The sequence below is a fragment of the Mastomys coucha genome, unplaced genomic scaffold, assembly GCF_008632895.1.
Source record: "Mastomys coucha isolate ucsf_1 unplaced genomic scaffold, UCSF_Mcou_1 pScaffold6, whole genome shotgun sequence".
NCBI lineage: Eukaryota > Metazoa > Chordata > Mammalia > Rodentia > Muridae > Mastomys > Mastomys coucha.
Window position 1 is genome coordinate 9,748,650 of NW_022196912.1, and position 24,056 is coordinate 9,772,705.

At 42.4% G+C, this 24,056-nt stretch overlaps 1 protein-coding gene across 6 annotated transcripts in view; it reads right to left on the reverse strand.

The window, feature by feature from the left end:
- Mta3 (metastasis associated 1 family member 3) overlaps positions 1 to 24,056 on the reverse strand; it is a 132,906-nt gene that overhangs the window by 64,913 nt on the left and 43,937 nt on the right. For all 6 annotated transcript variants that reach the window (XM_031357537.1, XM_031357532.1, XM_031357534.1 and 3 more), the window contains exons 5-7: positions 11,494 to 11,557; positions 9,670 to 9,787; positions 1,353 to 1,455 (exon numbers count right to left, since the gene is read on the reverse strand). In XM_031357537.1, coding sequence (XP_031213397.1) covers positions 1,353 to 1,455; positions 9,670 to 9,787; positions 11,494 to 11,557 — 285 coding nt within the window. The remainder of the gene's footprint in view (positions 1 to 1,352; positions 1,456 to 9,669; positions 9,788 to 11,493; positions 11,558 to 24,056) is intronic.

Genomic DNA, 24,056 nt, shown 5'->3' on the forward strand with positions numbered 1-24,056 from the left:
TGCCTCTGCCTCCCAAGTGCTGGGATTAAAGGCATGCGCCACCACTGCCCAGCTACTGTATCATTTTTTAAAAGCAACTTCAATGGCACTGATTTCCATTTGTAATAGTCTAGAGCCTTTGTGTGTGCAAGGAGCCTTAATCCCAAGGGTTGCAGGATGCGTAGGCTGCCTGTTCTGCTAAACATGATAGCTAGGGAAGATATTTCCTCATATTGGCTTACTTAAAATCTAATATGTAATGAAAAGCAAACCTACCATCCTATACAGAAAGTGAGTGTGCTCAGGGCCCAACCAACACCCACATGAGAATCAGAAGGTGATCAACCCTCTTCCCAAAAGGACCGATCATCCCAAATTCTAACAAAACATAACAAAACAAAATAGACCAACAGGGCTGACTGTGGTGACTCAGGTCTTCAATGCAGGAGTCAGAGGCAGGACTCTGTGAGTTCCAGGCCAGTCAGGATTACACAGTGAGACCTTGTTTCAAACCAACAAAAGCTAACAATAATTACAGATATAAAATCACTCCACGACAAGGTCTCACTATGAAGCTGAGGCTAGCCCATAACTTCACCTTGGCTTCCCGAGTGCTGGAACTACAGATGTACACCATCATTCCTGACATCACCAGGATTCAAAGACCACAGATAGTGTCTCTGACTTGAAGCTATACATATATTAGACATACTGCTGTTTTGAGATCTGGTCTCTTGTAGCCCAGGCTGACTGGGAATTTGGTATGGCAGCTCGGACAACATTGAACTCAAAATCCTTGGCGTTTACCTCTCAGGTACTAGATTACAGATCTATTAGAGCCCTCCCTCCCCCAACGTGGTCACACACTCCTCCCCTTGTTTAATTCTGCTTAGAGACATCTATGTTGTTGGAGTGATATTAATGAGTTTTCTCTGAAATGGCACTCTCTTTTGCCTCCTCACCTCTTCAACTGCACAACATTACATCTCCACCTGACATCTCCACAGTGGAGATGCTGTGAAGGCTGCTGCTAAAGCCATTTGCATGCACATCCTTCAGTACCCAGGATGCTTTTCTTCTGTGTGAGGTATTAGCAGTGAGACATACAGGATGTGTGGGAAAGATTACTGCTCTCACAGAGGACCTGGATTTGGTTCTTTGCACACATATGGTAGCTCACAAATGTCTGTAACTTTAGTTCCAGGATAACTGATACCCTATTCTGGTCTCCAAAAACACACACACATATAGTACATTTACATACATGCAAATAAATGTTCATACACATGAAATAAAAATAATAAGTCTTAAAGAACTGTCTGTAAGAGTAAGTTCTTTCACATAAAAACTTGACTTTATAATGGCATACTTACCGGGCTACAACTAAAAACTGGTCAATCTGTCGATCTGTAAGTGGACTATTGGGATCCCAAACCTTAACTTCCAATTTTGATTGTTCCCTCTCATCTGAGTCTCCTGCCCAAAGACAAAGGAAAGGGAGTATTGTTATTGACACTGTAACACATGGTTGTTGTTATTGATACTGTAGCATATGGTTGTTGTTACTGGTACTGTAGCACATGGTTGTTGTTACTGGTACTATAGCACATGGTTGTTACTGGTACTGTAGCACATGGTTGTTTTTATGTGGTTGTTATTGACATTGTAGCATATGTTTGTTGTTAGTGACACTGTAACACATGATTGTTGTTATTGATACTGTAGCATGTAGTTATTGTTACTGATACTGTAGCATAGGTTATTGTTACTGATACTGTAGCATATGGTTATTGTTATTGACACTATAGCATATGGTTATTGTTAGTGACACTGTAACACATGGTTGTTATTATTGATACTGTAGCATGTAGTTATTGTTACTGACACTATAGCATATGGTTGTTGTTATTGATTCTGTAGCACATGGTTATTGTTATTGAACTGTAGCACATGGTTGTTATTGACACTGTAGCACATGGTTATTGTTACTGACACTGTAGCATATGGTTATTGTTAATCATACTATAGCATGTGGTTGACACTATGGTTACCAAAGAGTTAGAAATGCTCAAACGTCAGGTATATAGTGGTCACATCTGAGTATATCCTTTGATAGGAGGTGTGCAGAGATTGTGATACAACCAAACCTACACCATGGCAGCTTTAGCATGCATCCCTTGACACCCCAGGCAGGTGTGGTGGTGCATGTCCATAATTCCTCCACTTTGGAGGGAGAGACAATAGAATGGACACAGATTCCAAACCACCCAGGACGACACATTGAGGCTCTGTCTCAGCAACTGCATAACTAATTACAAGACTGTCTAGCTAGCCACTTTTGTTTTTAATCATATAAAGTTAGAGAAACATAGATCCAGAAATGCTCTTACACAGCACAGATCCTCTAACCATTTGAAGATTTTTGAGAACATAAATTATTTCTTCAGTATATTCCTTACAAACCCCAGTTGTACTCCTGTGTGGAAGGACCAAGGTGTATCACACATTCTAGAAGCCCTTTCCTGGACAGCTGGAAGTATCTGCTTCCTAAATAAAATTCATCTTAGCTGTACCAGCTGCCACTATCTAGCATTTTTTTTGTTATATTTAAATCAGAAACACTCGAGGAGGCCATTTATCACCATTTTTGTTGAATATTGCTCGAAAAGCTCTGGCTGATATACTGAAATATGAATCAAAGGAATAATAAGTTACTAGAATAGCATCATAAATATGAATATAAAAAGCTCAGTGGAATTCCAAAGAAAATGTAATATGAGAAAAAAATCACATTCGTTGTGACAATAAAAGTAAGAAATACAAATAACATTGGCAGTATATTTTTGTAATTATTAGAACTTCCAAAGCAAAGATGATCTGAATAAATGGTGAAGTTTCAAACCTTTCTAGTAGTATTTTTGCACAACTCTCTCATAGCATAAATTTATAAGAACTTAATTTTGGAAGCAGATAAATTATTTTATTAATCTATACAACTCAAACAGTATTAAGCTAATAAGAAATAGAAAGGCGCATGCCTTTGATCCCAGCTCTTGGGAGGCAGAGGCAGGTGGATTTCTGAGTTCGAGGCCAGCCTGGTCTCAGAGTGAGTTCCAGGACAGCCAGGGCTACACAGAGAAACCCTATCTTGAGAAAACCAAAAAAACAGAACAACAACAACAACAAAAAAGAAATAGAACAAATTTTGAATGGGTTCTAACATAGAACAACGGTAAGCCACACAATGTTGAGCTCAACTTGATTCCCCAACACTACAAGAACAGTTGATGAAAGTAGAGAAGCAGGGACTGGGGACAAAGCCTGGCTGGTTATACACTTGCTAACATGCCTAAAGCCCTGAGTTCAATCCCCAATACCACATAAAACCTAAGTTAGTGTTTTTTTTTTTTTCCTGCAGACCAGGCTGGACTCGAACTCAGAAATCCGCCTGTCTCTGACTCCCAAGCACTGGGATTAAAGGCGTGCACCACCACCACCCGGCTGACTTAGTGGTTTTACCAACACTTGGGAGATAAACACAGCAAGAGGCCAACCTAAACTATATGAGACTCTGTATCACATAACATAGAAAAATACTAGAGCATATAGTAACACATATTTGAAAATTTAAGTATTATAATCATATACTAATTAAACACAAGTCCCAAGAAGCCATTATAGCAGGCTTTCTCAAGTTAGACACTTGTGGTTTGAATAGAAATAGCCCCTATAGACTCATGTGTTTGAATGCTTGGCCATAGGGAGTGGTGGCACTATCAGGAGATGTGGCTTTGTTGGAGGACTTGTTGGCATTGAAGGGGCAGGCTTTGAGGTCTCCTATACTTATGCTCTGCTTGGTGTGGCTTTTACTCTCCTTCTGCTGCCTATGGAAAAAGATATAAAACTCTGGGCTCTTCTAGCACCACACCATGCTCCCCACCATGATGATAATGGGCTGAACCTCTGCTTACAGCTAAATTTAAAGGGCAACTATTATTCAGTGTGACCATGCTAGCCCCTCCAAGCACATCTTCATGGCCCTGACATGAGATGCTCATTTAAGCAGAGGACCACAGCTAAGTGTAGCTAAGCAATTGACAACCCAGATGTCCCTCAACAGAGGAATGGATTTGGAAAATGTGGTACATCTATACAATGGAGTACTACTCAGCTATTAAAAACAATGAATTTGGGGCTGGAGAGATGGCTCAGCTTCCAGAGATCTTAAGTTCAAATCCCAGCAACCACATGGTGGCTCACAACCATCTGTGATGGGATCTGACTCCCTCTTCTGGTGTGTCTGAAGACAGCTACAGAGTACTCACATATAATTAATAAATCTTTTTTAAAAAAAAAAGCCATTCAGGAAGAAAGCTGGGGTGTTTTACACTTAAAAAAAAAACAAAAACAAACAAACAAAAAAACCAATGAATTTATGAAATTCTTAGGGAAATGGATGCACTCTCTGATAAGTGGATATTAGCCCAGAAACTCAGAATACCCAAAATAAAATCCACAAACTACAAGAAACTCAAGAAGAAAGAAGACCACTTCCTTCTTAGATACTTCGATCCTTCTTAGAAGGGGGAACAAAATACCCATAGAAGGAGTTGCAGAGACAAACTATGGAGCAGAGACTGAAGGAAGGACAATCCAGAGACTGCTCCACCTGGGAATCCTTCCCATATTCAATCACCAAACCCAGACACTACTGTGGATGCCAGCAAGTGCTGGCTGACAGGAGTCTAACATAGCGGTCTCCTGAGGGGCTCTGACAGTGCCTGACTAATACAGAAGTAGAGGCTCACAGCCATCCATTGGACTGAGTACAGGGTCCCCAATGAAGGAGTTAGAGAAAGGACCCAAGGAGTTGAAGGGTTTGCAGCCCCTTAGGACGAAGAACAATATGAACTAACTAGTACCCTCAGAGCTCCCAGGGACTAAACCACCAACCAAAGAGTACACATGGTGGGACTCATGGCTCCAGCTGCATGTGTAGCCGAGGATGGCCTAGTAGGTCATGAACGGCAGGAGAAGCCCTTGGTCCTGTGAAGGTTCTATACCCCAGTGTAAGGAATGCTAGGGCCAGGAAGTGGGAGAGGGTGGGTTGGTGAGCAGAGGGGAGGGGGGAGGGAATAGTTTTTTTTTATTTATTTATTTTCCGGAGGGGAAGCCAGGAAAGGAGTTATCATTTGAAATGTAAATAAAGAAAATATCTAATTTAAAAAAAAAAAAAAGGACATGGTCAAAGTGTGGCCCCACCCTGACTGACTCTGCTCCATCTCTCCTGAAACTGTGTGAGGCTGAGCCTGAGGCACACACCATGAACTCCAGCACCAGGCAGGCAGGGGTAGGCAGATCTCTGTGAGTTCCAGGCCAGCCAAGGCTACACAGTGAGATCCTGCTCAAAAAACAAACCAAAACAAACTGTGAAGTTTCTCTCTTGGAGACTAGGTTCCAAGCTGGCACAGGCTTCAGTTTTTCCTGTTCCCAGCATGAGATTCCTATTTAAGCCCATCAGTTTCTAGCAGTGTTGAGAGATCTGCATCCTACAAAATTAGCCATGGCATACAGCACGGTTCAGCTGGGGGTGTAGCTCATTGGTTGAGCTCTTGTCTTGCATGTGTGAGGCCCCATGTTCAATCATCAAAGAAAGGGAGAGTGAGAAAAATAACACTGTTTATGGGGAAAAAAAAGGACAGAACTTTCAAAGCCTGGGGATTTGTTCTGAGAGCAGTCAAATGAATAAACTGTAAAGGGCCAAAATGAAGGCCCTCTGACATTAGCATGGAGCCAAAGGTCAGTTGATCTTTATCTCCTTAAACCTTGAGCCCTGGTCTCCACTGAAATGCCCATTCTGGCAGAGTTTCAGTGGAGTTAAAAACCAAATTCAAGGTGCAGGAGTGTTTTCCCTTTTGCAAACACCATTGTTTATCTAGAAGGCAAGCTTCCCATACGGCTCTTCCATAGCAGAGTGGCGTAGCAGATTCTGAAGCCACAAGACTAGCCTCCTGGAGGCCTACTCAGGGTGGAGGGGCTCCTCTGGAACTCCTCAGTTCTCCTCCCAGGCTCTTACATGTGTCTCTGAGCACTGCAGGGATCCTGAAGGGACAGACACTGTTCCTACTCAATCTGCCAACATTTTCCTATTTTATGACTACAAGTGAACATGTGAGAAATCCCTCCCAAGCGCTGGGATTAAAGGTATGCACCACCACCGCCCGGCGAACCACTCTTGTTTTTAAAACATAACATATTCCCCTTCTGAATTCACTCCCCAGGGCTGACAGGTGCATCATCCACTTATCACAGCCAAAGGCCCAGCCACATGCTCTTACTTTCTTTTTTCTCTTGTTTTTTTTTTTTGAGACAGGATTTCTCTGTGTGGCCCTGGCTGCTCTCAGAGGTCTGCCTGCCTCTGCCACCCTCGTACTGGGATTAAAGGTGTGCACCACCACCACTGCCCACAAACTCTTTCTTTAAAGAAAAACAAAAGGTTAAATCAGACATGTTGAACTATTTCCCAAGATTATAATTTAAGACCTATTAGCCACATTTACCCAAATCTAGAAATCTAAGTCTTAGTGTAAACATTTAACAACTAAACACTTCATATAAAGAATAGACTTTTTTCTTAAAATTCTAGTTTTATAATGTATTTAAATAGTAATTTTAAATTTCTCACATGACATGTTGTTCTATGGAAAACTAAGACAAGGTGGTCTCAACTTAATGAAATATTTAGTATCTAATCTTTTTTTTTTTTTTTTTTTTTTTTTTTTTTTTTTTTTTTTTTTTTTTTTTTTTTTGGTTTTTCGAGACAGGGTTTCTCTGAGTAGCCCTGGCTGTCCTGGAACTCACTTTGTAGACCAGGCTGGCCTCGAACTCAGAAATCCACCTGCCTCTGCCTCCCAAGTGCTGGGATTAAAGGCGTGCGCCACCACCGCCCGGCTAGTATCTAATCTTTATCTTCATTTACAAACTACATACTCATCATTTCAGCTCTGAAGTGTTTGTTTTGTTAAGGGATAATAAGCCATAAGTGAATCCTGAAGCACCACATGGATCTTCTAGTATCTATCCCAACATGGTCACAACAAAGCAAGCCTGTATCAGATCTGGCAAGTCACTGTGGCCTCCTAACCAGGATATTATTCCAGGTCTGCCTCCCATGCCAATGCAAATTGCAATCTGGCCACTGGTCAAAACGAAACCACTGGAGATTGTCAGCAGGGTTAGTAAGCTTGAATTGCACCAAGTCCTACACACGTGTTCTCGAATATAACACTTTCTCCTGTTTATTTGCACTGCAAGCAGGTACTTGGCTGTATACAGATGCAAGTGAGGTGTGTGTTGGTTTTGTTGTTTGTCTGTCGGTTTTTATTTTTCAAGACATAGCCTTGCCATGTAATCCAGGACAAAGCCTTGCCTTAGCCTCATCACAAGTGCTGGGTTCACAAGCATACAACCACACCAGACTCATGTTCACGACTTTACACATCTACTGTTAATGTTCAAGTTCCTTCCCCTAATGGATGCTAACTAGAAAAAAAAGTTCTTTAAACCACACATCTAGTTGGCTACCTAATCACAAATGTCAAGAAATACTGAGGCTGCAGCTGAAGTTGCAATAAAAATCCAAATGACTTCTTCATTAGTGATTTTTTAAAATGGCATGTCAGGCCATAGAAATTCTTTAGCAGGGAAAGGCACAGGCTGCCAGGCCTCACAAGCTGAATCCCTAGGACCCATGTAGGGGAAGTTGTTCCCTGACCCACACACACAGCTTCACCATGTACACACACACACACACACACACACACACACACACACACACACACACAAAGAATGTAATAAATGTTTTGTTTTGTTCTGTTTGTTTTTGATTTTTTTCCACAGGATTTCTGTGTAGCTCTGGCTGTCCTAGAACTCACTCTGTAGACCAGGCTGGCCTTAAACTCAGAAATCCGTCTTTCTCTGCCTCCCAAGTGCTAGAATTAAAGGCGTGCGCCACCACTGCCTGGCTGGTTTTGGTTTTTTTGAAACAGGATCTCTCTGTATGCTCTGTCTGACCTGGATCTCAGGCTGGCTCAAGGGATAAAAAAAATTTAAACGGCATTTTTCTCTACGATCTACAAAGATGGTATTGTTTTGTTTTGTAAATAATAAACAAACAGAAATAAAGCTAACTAGTAATAATTTTAAAAATAAGCCAAAAAAAGAAAAAAGAAAAAAGAAAAAAAGAAAGAAGAAAAAGAAAAGCACCCCTGTCTAAGAAGATCTGCTTAGTTATGAAGCTTTAGGGTAGGGATTGCTCAGTGGTTAAGGACATTTTCTTCTCTTTTAGAGAACCTGAGTTAGTTCCCAGGATCTATATCAGAAAGCTCACAAAATCATCTTTAGCTGCAGTTCCAGGGGATCCTATGCTTTCTCTGGATGTCTCAGGTACCCATATTATAGTGTGACATATAATCACATGACCCACATAGACATATAAGATAAATCCAATAAAAGGTTTTGTTTTAAAATTAAAAACTTTAAAGCAGTGAATGTCTCAGTTACATGAACTACAGAGATCAGCCCGATTCGGACCCAAATGGATGGTGCCCACCAGATTCCACTGCCCTGAGCTTGATGCCTGGATGCACTTATGATCCCCAGACAAAAGGCTGGGAACACAGCTCAGGTGACAGAGAGCTTGCCAAGGCCCTGATCCCTGGGGCTGGGTGGGATTGAGGGTGGATGCAGAGGAAGGGTTAAGAATATGAATGGATATGGATCACACAGAATTCAAAGTTCAATAACACTAACAAAGATTTTAAATTTTGGCCGGGTAGTGGTGGCGCATGCCTTTAATCCCAGCACTTGGGAGGCAGAGGCAGGCAGATACAGCCTGGTCTACAGAGTGAGTTCCAGGGCTATACAGAGAAACCCTGTCTAGAAAAACCAAAAAAAAAAAAAAAAAAAAAAAAAAAAAAAAAAAAAAAAAAAAAAAAAGATTTTAAATTTTGTTGGTGGTGGTGTTGTTTTTCGAGACAGGGTCTATGTAGCCTTGGCTAGGCTGGCCTGAAACTCACTATGTAGACCAGGCTACCCTCAAGCTAACAGAGATCAGCCTGCCTCTGTACCTAAAAAGGCACATGCCACCACACCTGGCACAACGCTAACACAGAGTTCGAGAGATGCTCAGTGGGTGACAGCTTGCTTCACAAACACAAGGACCTCCTTTTTATCCCCACAAGAAGTTGGACACAGCAGTGCATTACTGTAATGCAGCACTGAGCAGGAGGACGGACGGACGGGGTGATCCCTGGCACCTGCTGGCCAGACAGTCTAGTGAAAATAAACTGGCTCCAGTCTAAAGACCCCATCTCAGAGGATAAGGTGACAGACATCCTGCCTAACGTTGACCACTGGCCTACCCCACCCCACACTCACACATGCATGCACACACCACACATGTATATACACATCTACTCACACACATAAGCATACACACACAACACACTAACATGTAGCCATGAAGGAGTAACCCAGTGAGTAGATTATTCTCTCGTGCTTATTATGCTTCTAAAATTGGAAGGCTCAAATTTTTAACTGTCCATTTGCATTTTGTCTTCCATGAAGGTTCCAAGAACCCTCATGTTTTAGAACCCCAGTTTCCCAGGACTTGACCCAAAGCGCACACACCTTCTGGTAGCATGTCTGGAATGTCGGCTTGGTATTTTGGACCCACTCTGATTTCACCTTTGTCAGCCAATAATGTTTTCACTGAAGGGTCATACACCAATGAGTAGAAGAAGGTATCCTGGAAAACAAAAAGACAAAAGCCACCCAAGTAAGATGAACTCCATCTACTTTTGTAAAGCAATCAAAGCAATATCACAATAATGAAACATGTAACTTTAACTTCCAAGTCTATAAAATTTCATTTTAGAGAATAAATTAATCTTTAAGAAGAATATAATATTTTTTAATTTGTTTTAATATGAGAGAAAGCCATTAATTACTCTAGAATAGAGTTTTCCAAGCTAGAAGGGCTGGCTATAAAGGAGGCTGAGAGAGGAGGATCTTTTGAGGCAAGTCTGAGCTACACAGCAAAACCCTGTTTCAAAAACAAAATGAAGCTGGGGTGTGATGGTTATATCTTTAGTCCCAGCACTCAGGAGTCAGAAGCAGGAGGATCTCTGTGATCTCATGCATGCATTCATACAAACATACATACATACATATATACATAGTGAGACTGTCTCAAAACAAGCAAGCAAACAAAAAGCCACATATATTGACTAAATATACAAGAGTGAAGCTTACATGTATGTGTTTTTAAAGATGTGTTTATTTTTACTTTATGTGTATCAGTGTTCACCTGAATGTATATGTGTGTATTACATGCATTCCTGGAACCCACGGAGGACAGGAAAGGGCACTAGATCCCCTGGAACTGGACTTACAGGTGGCTGTAAGCTGCCAAGTGGATGCTGAGAACTGAACCCAGGTCCTTTACAAGAGCAGCAAGTGCTCATAACCACTGAGCCATCTCTCAGCCCCTATCCATGTGGTTTGTTAATATCACCATGTAAATCCCATTAACTAGTTATTATAATTCTGTCATTCTCGCCTCAGCTGTAATGTGTAGTCATCACTATAAGGATCGACACAGCTGTAACTAACCGCAGCATTTGCCACCAACTGGCCTACATACGAAAGATTCCACTGCTTCCTGCAAAAGCTCAGTAAGGTCAGCGAGACTACTCAAAGGAGAAAAGCTGCTTGCAGCCTAAGACTAATGACCTGAGTTTGGTCCCTACAACCCACATAAAAAGGTAGATGGGGGCTGGAGAGATGGCTCAGCAGTTAAGAGCACTGACTGTTCTTCCAGAGATCCTGAGTTCAATTCCCAGCATCTACATGGTGGCTCACAACCATCTGTGATGGGATCTGGTGTGTCTGAAGAGAGCTACAGTGTACTCATACATTAAATAAATAAATGAATAAATAAATCTTAAAACTAAAAAAGGTAGATGGACAGAAGTGACTCTACCAAGTTGTCCTGTGACCTTCTTAGGCAAACAATAGCATCCATGTCTGCCCCGCAGCCATTACATGTATGTGTATGTGGGCAGACACACAAACATATAATAATAATAAATTGAAATTTAAAAACAACAAAACCAAAGAGTGTGGAACAGTGACCTGGCCACTAAATTCTTAGGAATTCTGCAGAGCCCCTAGAATGTGAGCCATTTACTCAAAGCCAAGGGCCACAGGGAGAAGGAATGAGATTCAGAGATAAACACATCTCTGCCCTGAGCCTCTCATTGGCAAGTGACAAGGGCCACTGCTTCTGCCGACTCTGCCTTTAGCCTGGACAAAGCTGTTGCCCAAATGCACTCTGGTTGGTGTCCTCTTGCCGGAATGGCACAATAACACACTGGCACAAAAGGACATCCAAGGTGTGGGCTTCATATGAAGTAACGGAGAGAAAGCACAAAGCAGACCCATGCAAATTACCTCTTTGTCAAGGTATGACAACACTGATTCTGTCTCATTCAGCAGGGCCACGCTGCACTTCCCCCTGTTAAAGAAAGGAACACATGACAGGCGTTACAGTTAGTGCTTCTGTACTGGCTAGGGACATTCAGATCCTGAGTATAGATGAAAGTCTAGATGACAGCAAGGGCCATATTGAGACTCTTCAAACCAGTTTTACAGTCCTAGTCTCCAGTGACCTGTTCAATAAAGCCCAGTGACAGGCATTTAGAGGCCAGCCAGTTCCGGCGATGTTACTAGACAGAAAATCATTACAAAAGACACCTTACAGGCTCTTCCTAATTATTCACTACAAAAGAAAGGAACGCAGTGAAACCTTCATGCTAACAGTGAGACGCTCAGTCTATGAAAGCATTGAAGTGAAATGGTACATAAGAGGTCTTGGTCATCCCTACACAAACGAGCATGTACAAGAATAGTCAGACCTCTTTATGGGAACTTGGAAATAATGTGCATTCGTGTCAGGATGTAACCAGCTTTAAATGACTCCTGCAGAGCAAGGGGCAAAGTAAAGTTCATGCATCCTGGAATTGAGGCCTGGGGTGAGGCCCTGAGTGTGACTTCAGAAGTGAGAGATAGGTCTCACTATGTAGCTCTGGTTGGCCTTGAACTCACTGATACAGTCCTGCCTCAGCTTCTCAAGCGCTGAGATTAAAGGTGTGTGCCACCATGCCAGGCTGAGACTCTGTTAAGAGGCTAACTATGAGAGAAACTTCAGTTATAAAAGGTAGAAGGGCAGATGACAAATACTTTCAAAATTACTCTCCACTGGCTTATAACAATTCACTCTGAGCCACAATAACCATGCAAACTTGCAAAGCCAAACACCACGCGAACAAAAGCAGCAGACAAGACCTTCTTGCTCTGATTACTGGGTGAAGTACTAGTCAAAGAAAAACACCAATTAAAGGGAAAAAAAAAAAACACAACTAAAATGCTGAGACACTGATCAAAAGCGCATTTTCTGAGTGGGCGTGGCCATGCACACCATCATCCCCAGCACTCAGGAAGCAAAGGCTAGCAGCTCCCTGGTGAGTTTTAGGCCAGCCAGGGCTACAGAGTGACATCTGTCTCAAAAACAACACAAAACAAAACAAAACAAACAAACAGAAAAACAACAATAATAAAACAATTTAAAATTTTTAAATGAAAATTTTCTAAGATCTGGGGTGAGGGGGACCTCCTTTTTCTTTTGGTTTTGTTTTGTTCTCTTTGTTCTTTGAAAGTTCCCTAAAATTTGAACCAGGAATCATGGCTCACACTTGTAATCCTAGCACTTGGGACTCTTAAGAATGGATCACAAGCTTAAAGTCACCCAATCTTTGAAGTAAGTTCCAGGCTCTCTGGGCGAGCCCCACAGGCTCAAGCACGGAACAGTAGGTTCCTAGTCATTGGTGCTGTTTGGGGAGACTTGGGGGACATCCTTGCTGAGGGACTGGATTTAGATCATAGCTTCTGTCTGCTTCCAGCTGCCTGCCCGCTTCCTGTTTGAAATTGTAGGTGTGAGCTCTCAGCTTCCTGCTCCAGCTACCCTGCCTGCGGCTTGCTGTTCTGCCTCCCTGACATGATGGGCTCTTATCCCTCTAGAAATACAGCCCAATAAAGTCTTTCTGCTGTAAGTTGCCTTGATCGTGTATCACAGCAGCAGAAAAGTAACTACCACACTGGGCATGATGTGAACCTGCCTCAGAGACAGAAGAAAAGAGAGGGGACGGGACAGTAAAAAAAATAAGCAACAAAACCAGAAAAAAGAAACAAAAAACAAAAACAACCAACAGTATATGGAGAAGCCACGTCCAGAAGAACTGAAAAATGGGTACAGAATGGAAATAAAGTATATGACTGCTTTGGAGGGGTGTGTGTGTATGTGCGTGTGTGTGTGTGTGTGTGTGTGTGTGTGTGTGTGTGTGTGTGATTTCTTTTAAAAATTAAGTTAAAGTTAAAGGAAGGATCTTAAGCAGGTAAACTGCACTGATACATGTAGATATTATACATCACACACACACACACACACACACACATGTATACACACACAAGCAAGCGCGAGCGCACACACACACACACACACACACACACACACAGCACACGAACACACGCACTCACACACGTACACACCCTAGCACAACGATGCTAATTCTCTATCGGGTGTCTTGGGCTTGGCACCACTGGCTGCCATGGGAATGGTGTCTTTGATGTTGGGCTTGAATTATGGGTAGCAGCAACTGCAACCTAGATAACAAACATCTGTGCACAACTGTGGCAAACAAAGCTATCCAGGCCCATTTAATGTTCTACAGGAGGCCATCCTCCATTGAGAGCCACTGTCCTACATGTCAGGGGCTAATAATCCCAAACATTTTAGAGTGCTTATCCAAGAGTGTGATTTTATTTTGTAGATTTTTAGATTACAAAGTAGAATGGGACAAAAAAGAGAAACAGTCTAGATACTTCTATACATTTCTGTTCAAATACTTATTTTCTGTTGTAATATTTTAACAGAATACTTTAATTTTAACTAACAAAAATTAAGAGAAGGTAATTTGGGCAGCTGAGGGTACAGCCAAGGTGAAAGAGCCCTCACCTACTATGCGTGAAGCCCAGGGTCTGATCTCTAGTGCTTGGTAAACCGGAGAGGGATAGTGCCTGCCTAGACCCATCGCTTGGGAGGTAGAAGCAGGAGCACTGGAAGTTCAAAGTCATCCTTGGTTACCTAGGGCGTTCAAGGCTAGCCTGGGTGATGTAAACCCAGCATCAACAAAACCAAAAACAAACAGCAGCACCAGGAAGAAACTACATCACCTGTTGTCTAAGTGTGAAAGGATGTAAAACGCCAAGAAAAGAAGGCTGAAGCTTAGATTCAGTATCAGAGCATTCTGTAAATAAGAGTCAAGACATCAAGCAGTGTTAGGGGAAATCCAGTGTGTCAGTGGCGTGTGAAGAACACAGACTTGGTAACAAATATGAGAAGAAACCATCAAAGAGGACTCAGAAAAGGAAAGGCCTCCTCCAGACCCCTGTCCCCTTTCATGCAAGAAGCAGGAAGTTCCAAAGTATAGGAAGGCTGTCCTCTCCAGGTCAGATGATAGACATCATGATAGTGTCAGGGCAATAGCTTCACAGCATGGAGGATGCGAGGACAGAGGACAGTGCACAGGATGGGCTATGCCCTTCTGCACCAAGATGCAGACAGACGAAAGGACAGCAGCACTTAAGGTGGGGTGTGCTCATCAGCAGTCCTCACTGGTGAAGCCCAGGACTGTAAGAACCACAGGTGATGGGGTAAGAGCCCAGGACACTGCATTTTCCAGACACGGTGGAGCCATCAGAGACTGTGATAGCATGCACAGCGCCTGCAGGGCGGCAAACCAGACAGATCCTGACACTGAGAAAGAAACAGGCGGGATCTATGGCAGTTGGAATAGGTTTTTCCTCCATAGATTCCTGCGTTTGAATGCTTGGCCCTAGGGAGTGGCACTCTTAGGAGGTGAGGCCTTACTGAAGGAGGTGTGGCCTTGTTAAGAGGATGTTGTTGCCCTTGGAATAAGATGTAGAACTCACATCCTCCAGCATCAAGTCTGTCTGCACATTATCACGATGATAATGGACTGAACCTCTGAACCTGTAGCCCAGCCCTGATTAAATGGTTTTCTTTATAAGAGTTGTGTTGGTGTTAGTAACTCTTTGCAGCAATAGAACCCTAAGACAGGATCCACCCTTAACCAAGAAGCTATTTGCAATCAATGCCTTCTGAGAAAAGGAACACCATTTCTCTCTAATGGAGTGTCACTGGGTTTATCAACCACATTCCAGGGTGTAGTGGGTTAGCCTGAGGCTGCTTGTATTCTAATGCTAACATCAGGCCTCTAAGACTGGCCCCGACGTTAATTCTGATTGGTGAATAAAGATGCCAACAGCCAATAGCTGGGCAGAAGAGACACAGGAGGAGGAAAAACCCCATGGTGAGTCATGACAACATGGCCCAGAGGGCTGGCCAATTAGAGTAAAGAGCACCCCAGATGAACCATAATAACTTGGGGTTATCGATAGGAAAGTAGATTTTAACAGCATAGAGGGTAGGTAGCTGTCTGGCTCTTGTACTGTCTAAAGTTTATTGTAAATATAAAGGCTGAGTGTGTCTTTTATCTAGGAACTAAATAGTATAAGGCAGGGGAAAAACCCTGGGCCGGGATTAAGTATTTCTACAACACAAGGGCAGATGCCATGCCCAGGAGGAGTTGGCTGCACACCCAGGCTCCATGTTTATGTTGTTGCTTTGCTGGTCTTTTTATTTTGGGGAGATTTGGTGGACATTTTGGTCTTTGTCTCATTGATTCTTTTTTTTTTTTTTTTTTTTTTTTTTTTTTTTTTTTTTTTTTTTTTTTTTTTTTAAGTTTTGATTTTTTGTTGTTTTGTTGTTGTTCCTCTTTATTTCTAAGAGAAAGGAAGAAAGAGAGAACATGAGGTTGCACCATGAGGCAGGGGGGTGGAGTAGATATGGGAGGAGTTGGGAAAGAATATGATCAAAATATGTTGTATAAAAATTTTTAATTATTATTTTTTAAGAAAAGCATATTAGAGATTGAAGATGAACTTGTGCCAGAATACCTGCTTAGTATGGCTTGAGGCCGGACAAGGAGAGGGAGGGAAAGACTGAAGGAAGAGCCCCATATTCAAGCTGAGTGTGACTTCCTCGCTCACTGCATTTCCCAAAAGCCCCCAATCTACTGTTGATGTTAAGAGCAGAACTAGGTGCACTAAGTAACTTCAGCATGCTGAAATTATTTTTAAATGAAAATACTGTTTTTTAATTTAAATTGTGTGTGTGTGTGTGTGTGTGTGTGTGTCTGTATATGGTTATGTGCCTGTGAATTCAGATGACCAGAGCCCTGAAGCATTACTTACAGTCATTGATGTCATCCTTTTGGCTAATTAAATTTTTATTTACAGATTACCAAGAAAATTATAAAAATCTAATTTCTTAAAGTAATGTGCAAGAAGAAAATTATCTTTATTAGAACTTTAAAACTACTTAAATAATTCACACTGGAGTTCTGATTCATTACTTATATAAAGTAAGACATAGGAAGGCAGAAACCTTGATTAGGACTTTTAGGAAGCTTGATTAGCTTGTCTAGTGGGCACAATTTTGTTGAGGCCTGCTCCTTTTAACATAACTGTAGCCATTTTGTATTCAGTGTCTATTTTACTTATAAGGTGGAATTAAGTTCAAATTCTCACACTACTTCCCAGAAGTAATTATCTATAGGTGACACTGAAAAATGCTACTAATAAGCCAAAAAGTTATGGCTGAATCTCTTGTACTCTGTTAACTCAATGTTCTGAAATTCCCCTGTTCACCATCTGTCTACCAACCCTCTTACCTGACTCAGGACCAATCAGCTTAAAGATGAGCTGATAATACTTTGTCTAGTTACCCAAAATGTTATACCACTTCACTGCTTGTCTTTGAACTTATGAACCTGGTTTCTCCTATAAAAAGCCACCCTGAGAGCAGGCTAGTACCACAATTAGACTTCTGAATCCTTTTTTTCAGTCCTGAACCTTCAGTCTTGGGGGGAAGGGGGTGGGGTATGCGTAAGCTATTCTTGCTTAACTGAAATCGGTGTTTTTATGGTTGGTATGGTGATTCCTGAATCCCAACAAATTTTGCCTGTGTATTCACAATGGCGATTCCTGAACCCCAACAAATTTTGCCTGTGTATTCACAATCATGCAGTCCACATGAACTGTGTAAAACTTATTCTTTGCAGTATTATTATTAACAGCAAATGACCAAAATGAACCAAACATCCATTAGTTAAGGATTAAATAAACCAAAATTTTAAAGCATTCACAGAAGAGAATGGGTGGCCTGGTCTAATAATGTAGGCCTATAATCCATCCTAAGGGGCTGAGACAGATGAATCACAAGTTCAAAACTGCTTAATCCTAGCACTCAGGAGGCAGATGTCTGAGTTCAAAGCCAGCCTGGTCTGCAAAGTGTGTTTCAGGATAGCCAGGGCTACACAGAGAAACCCTGTCTTAAGTTCAAGACTTCCTACGCTGCAGGGTGAGTTCCAGTAAGAACCTGTGTCAAAGGGAGAAAGGAAAAAGTGCTGGGACTCTAGCTGGGTGTACAGGGCATGTCTGCCATGTCAAACAACCTAGGGCCAACCTCCAGTAAATGTGGCACGGCCGAGGTGTGGCTCAATGGCACAGTGATGCTTAGCAATCATGAGACCCGGGATTTCACTCCATGGCACTGGGGGTGCTGGGAGAGAGCACAGCATAACAGCTCATGAGGCTTACAAAGACCCGGCCTGAATTGCTTCTGCATCTGCAAAGAGTTAACGCTGGTGGCTGTGCAACAGTGAGATATTTATTCATGCATCCATTTTTTATATTTTTATTTCTGAACCCTGTTCATTTATCTCATCACTCCCCACCCCCACCACACACACACCAAAAATGAAAATGCCATTTTTGAGAGGTGGGAAGGCTTATCAGTATTCTGTGATCTTAACATACAAAAGGGCTAACTTGTCACCAGCCACTTTGGGTTCTAGGTTACAAAAGTATGCATCCAAACTGGGCGTAATTGCTCTTCACTGCCCATTTCAATCGGTTCTGCCTATCTATCCCTAGCTACAAACTACAGCTATTCAGAGTATTTAAAACATTTTATTTATTTATAGGAGCTTAATTATTTAGTAGCTTTCATATATAGAGCCACCTAAAGAAAAATTCTACCTTCAAACATTTATTGCTCTAGGTATGAAATGCTTTACCAATGCTAAATAAATAACTTCAGTCACGATGGATTTTCAAAAAGAGAAATCCAAAGACAATAAAATTCTCTCTCACACTCTCCATATATATGCATATATATATGCATATATATGTATATATATATATATATATATATATGAGCATGAAAAGTATGTTCAGCTTCATCCACGCCTACTGTAATTTATTTTAATTCACTGGTCTGAATGAAATAAGTTTCAAACATCCCAATGGGGTGGGAGTAGGGTTATTTTTGAGTACCAACACAATAGTAATGAATTAACAAATGGCAGGAAAGCCCACATGAGTGTTTTCTGAGATGCTTTTAAAGTGATACCCCAAACCCAGGGCCTTGTCACACCACTCTCCACCCAAGAATAAAAGATACAAACCCCATAGGAGAAGGGAGCTGATGCTGGGAAGAGGAATCTCCAGTCAAGAGAGTGGCCACAAAGGGGCAGCTCCAAGTCTGCCACAGTCCATTTGGCTGGGGGGTTGGGTTGGGTGTGGGCACGGAGCCCACAGTTCTGCACACACTGAGCTATGTCTCCACCCAGCCCTTCATCTGGTTTTGAGTAGAAGAGCCAGCATTCATTTCCCTTCTCTAATCATAAAAATAATGGAGTTATTTTGAAATGCCAACATTTTGAAATGCCAACACAATCAAATGTTTACCAAAAGGAAGTTTCCTTCAAAGAATATTAGTAAGTGGCCTAGAGACCATTCTTGAAGGATTTTGGCAAAGAGTTTCCCAATCACTTTACAAAGAAGGAATAGTGTGCATTTAGAACATATCATCATACCACTTCATACCTCTGTAAACTAGTGGCTCCCTATAAGGCAGGGAAGGGCCTATAGCCTCAAAAGGACACAGCCAAACCTTACATGGTGGTTTGAATAAGGATGATCCTCATAGGCTTCTATATTTTAATACTGAGTCATTGAGGAGTGGCACTACTTGAGGATTAGGAGGTGTGGCTTTATTGGAAATGTGTCAGTGGGGAGTGGGCTTTGGGGCTTCAAAAGGCCAAACCAGGCTGTACTGTCTGGTTTTGTGTGTCAACTTGACACAGGCTGGAGTTATCACAGAAGGGAGCTTCAGTTGGGGAAGTGCCTCCATGAGATCCAGCTGTGGGGCATTTTCTCAATTGCCCCTTGTGGGTGGTGCCATCCCTGGGTTGAAAGTCTTGGGTTCTATAAGAGAGCAGGCTGAGCAAGCCAGGGGAAGCAAGCCAGTAAGAAACATCCCTCCATGGCCCTCTGCATCAGCTCCTGCTTCCTGACCTGCTTGAGTTCCAGTCCTGACTTCCTTTGGTGATGAACAGCAATATGGAAGTAAGCCAAATAAACCCTTTCCTCCCCAACTTGCTTCTTGGTCATGGTGTTGTGCAGGAATAGAAACCCTGGCTAAGACACAGGCCATCCTGCCCCATTGGATATCTCATCTCTGCCCCCACCCCCCACCCCCACACACCACCATGCATCCCTTCTTGATCTATGGATCAGGATGTAGCTCTCAGCTATGCTCCAGCACTGAGCCCACCCACCACCATGCTTCCTGCCGGGATGATAATGGACTAAATCTCTGAAACTGTAAGCCAGCCCCAATCAAATGTTTTCTTTTCTAAGAGCTGCCTTGGTCATGATCTCTCTTCATAGCAATGGAGCAGTGACTACGACAGAAATTAGTACCATGGACTGGGGTATTGCTGTAACAGAATTGACCATGCTGTCATTTGGAAGGCTTTGGGACTGAGGTTAAGTTGAAGAATTTTTGGATTAATGGATTTGGCAGAGGAGATTTCAAGATAGCCTAGAGCTGGCTGTGGCCTGTGGTTGCTAGTGATCACCCTTATGCAGACCTACAATGAAAAGGAGAAAGTGGGACAAGGAGAAATACAAAATATACACTTTGAGAACAAAAGGAGAAGCAGGAAAAAAATCAAGGTGCCAATGCCAGTGCTCAAAGAGATAAAGTATAGACAGAAGCCTGGTCCAGAGTGGAATAAAAGGAGTGGTGGCCTCAGGACAAGACCCCACCCAGCGAAGCTTCCAACTCTTGAAAAGAATTAAAGGCTCCCTAGGCAGGGAAGGGACCCATCAGATGGCAGGTCCAAGTGTAATTGAACTAGAGGGCCAAGTTCAAGCCCCAGCAACCCGGCAGCTTTGGCCACATGGTTCTGGTTATAGAGTCAAGCATGCAAGGAAGGGGTTATGGAATGTCTCTCAGTGGCTAAGGAAAGCTGCTGAGACCAGGCATTCCATAGGGGTGCCCCCGAAGGTGAAACCTAGATTTCACTGGAGACTCCAAAATGTTGGAGATGCCAGAGTCAAAGATCTGTCAAGGAAAGTGGAGAGCTGGGTGTAGAAACAGTGTTAGGGAGAGAGGCGCGCTGCAGTCAACATGAGCTGGGTGGGTTAGGGAGAGAGAGGCGCGCTGCAGTCAACATGAGCTGGGTGGGTTAGGGAGAGAGGCGCGCTGCAGTCAACATGAGCTGGCACCTGAGGAGCACCCAGACATCAGACACAGAGATGCAAAGTTTGCAGTTTTCCCTGATGGCTTCGGACTTGCTTTTGCTTTAGCCCAGGATTTCCTCACTCTTCCTTTCCTCCCTCTTGGAATGATAAAGTATAGTCTGTGCCATTGTGTGTTGAAAGCATGTGGTCTGCTTTTTGATTTTAAAATTAAGAGATTGCTATGAGTCTCAGAACAGACTTTGAATTTTGGTCTTTTTAAGTGGTGTTGAGACTACGGGTACTTTTGAAGTTGGGCTGAATAGGGTTTTTTTTGTTGTTTTTTTGTTTTTGTTTTTGTTTTTGTTTGTTTGTTTTTTGTTTTTTTGCATTATGATATGGCTACAAGCCTATGAGAGCCAGACAGTGGAATTCGGTGCTTTAAATAAGAATGTCCCGTATAGGTTCATAGATTTGAGTACTTAGTCATCAGGAAGTGGCACTAGGAAAGGTTTAGAAGGCACAGTATAAACAGTCTAAGAGACAATGTGCCTACCCAGTGCCCGAGAGACATATTCTATCCCATCCACCTATAGCTATGACATAAATCTAAGCACCAAAATGGAAATACCAGGTAAAGAGAAATATTACAAAAGGTACCCACTACCAGGAAACAGAAAGACAGACCAAGAAAATAAGCCCCTTTGCCATCTACCCTCACCCTGAAAATATCAAGAAAAGAAAGAAAGGAAGGAAAAATGTTCTTTCGCCCATGACACTAATGGCCTTGGCGATACCATCCCAGTCTACACCCCAGCCATGCCACTTGTATATGTGTAAATAACTCCACTGTATATGTGAGTTTGTACCAACTCTTTTGATTTTTTTTTTTTTCTAAATAGGTCTTACTTGCTTAAACTCAGGCTCACTTCAAACTCGACAATCCTCGTCTGGCCCCCAAGTGCTGTCTCAATGGCTTACGTGACACTTCCCCGACTCAGCTGACTTGTTTTGTTAGTCTACTCTTCAATCTGCTTACTAAAACCCTGTCTTAGTTTGATTTCTATTGCTGTAATAAACATCACAAACAAAAAGCCACTTGGGGAGGAAAGGATTTATTTCCTCTCACAATTTACAGTCCATCATGGAAGGAAGCTAGGAATGCAAGGCAGGAACCTGGAGGCAGGAGCTGAAGCAGAGACCATGGAGGAGTGCTGCTCATTGGCTTGCTCTTCTTGGCTTGCTCATCTCCATTTCTTACACCACCCAGGACCATCTGCCCAGGATTGGTACCACAAACAGTAGGCTAGGCCCTTCCTTATCATTCATTAAGAAAATAGCTCACTGACGTGCCCACAGGCCAATCTGACAAGCAATTTTTGAAGTGAACTTCCCTCTTCCCAGGTGACTCTGGCAAAAGCACAGACTCCCTTGCCATAATCATTGTCATTCTTACAATTAGCTTAATACCTAATATAAGCAACACCTAATTCTATTTTTCCATTGTTTTTATGAGTGATGATTAATGGCTCTCAAGCTTTTTGACCTTACATTTCAATTTATAGCCCTAGAAATTATTGCTGATCCAAAGAGTTAGTTATATGTCAACCATTTACCATGTTAGAGACTAAAATGAAGAAAATACGAGTATATTCTGCAAGTTAATGAAAAGTATCATTTTGCAAGGTGGAGTGGCATATACCTGTAACTCCAGCACCTAGGAGTCTAAGGCAGAAGAATTACTTGAGTTTGAGTCCAGCCTAGGCTACAAAGTGAGTACTATGCCAACCAGGGCTAAATGCCAGTCAGGCTGTAGACAATACTCTCCTCCCAAGGAAAAAGTAAGATTGCTTGATATTTTTGCAGATATATTCAATTCCTAATGTAAGAGAAAAGCACTCTGCCCACTTCCCTGAGATATATACACTGACATACAAAAGTGTATCATGTGTGGTCTCATAGACATATTCACTTCCCTGAGATATATACACTGACATACAAAAGTACATCATGTGTGGTCTCATAGACACACTGGTATACACTTACATACAAAAGTGTATCATGTGTGGTCTCATAGACACATCCACTTCCCTGAGATATATACACTGATATACAAAAGTACATCATGTGTGGTCTCATAGACACACTGGTATACACTTACATACAAAAGTACATCATGTGTGGTCTCATAGGCACATCCACTTCCCTGAGATATATACACTGACATACAAAAGTATATCATGTGTGGTTTCATAGACACATTGGCAAATGACAGACAACTAGACATTTGGGTAACAGGCACATTTCATATTCAAGTCAGCCAAATACATCCATACAGCTAGGCTTTATCTTTCAATTGTTATGTCACATAAAGATGGTGTTCCACGAAACAGCCAGTTTCGTTCATAACTCAAACAATCCTAGGACCCTTTTCTCAAGACAATATCACACTTACATAAGCAGAAGTGGATTTATGTGTACTTACTGTTCTATTACTGAACACTTCTTTAAAAACAAAAGGAGAGCCCTGTATTATGGCACACACCTTTAATCTAGCATTCAGGAGTCAGCGGCAGGTAGCCTCTGAGCTTGAGGCTAGCCTGGTCTATAGTGAATTCCAGCTAGAGCTACAAGGAGGGACTATCTCACAAAACAAAATCAAACAAATAGGAAAGAAGGTAGGCACAGTAGCAAACACATGTAACCCAGTGCTTGGGAAGTGAGGCCAGCAGATCTTCAGTCCTTGCTGGCCGTTGGCCTAGGCTCGCTGGTAAACCTGCGGTCCCAGTGAGAGTTCCTGTCTCAAAAGACAAATCTAGGGCTTGAGAGAGGCCACTGGCTAAGAGTACCTGAGTCCAGGTACTCCACAACTGCCTCTACCTCCAGCCCAGAGGGGAGGACTTGACTCCCTTTCTTGGCCTCTGCCATCACCCCACAACTGTCTTACACACAACCCGCTGCACACATACACAAATAGTAAAAATAAATAAATAAATGAATATTTGTAAAAAGTTCCTTAGCACCTGAAGAACCATATCCACAGTTGCCCCATGGCATCCACATGCACACACACATGTGTATACAACATATGTTAGATGTGATACATGCTTGTTTATGAAAGCCAGGTTTGCTGTTCTAAATCCCAGCACTCAGGAGCCATGAGAGATGTGGAGCAGACATCCCCCGCCAATCAAAGACTGCTACAGGCCGGCCGAACTGGGCCTCCCTCAACCTGCGGGAGAAACGGGGGTCCTAGTCAGGTCGACAAGGCGTAGGCGAAGAAA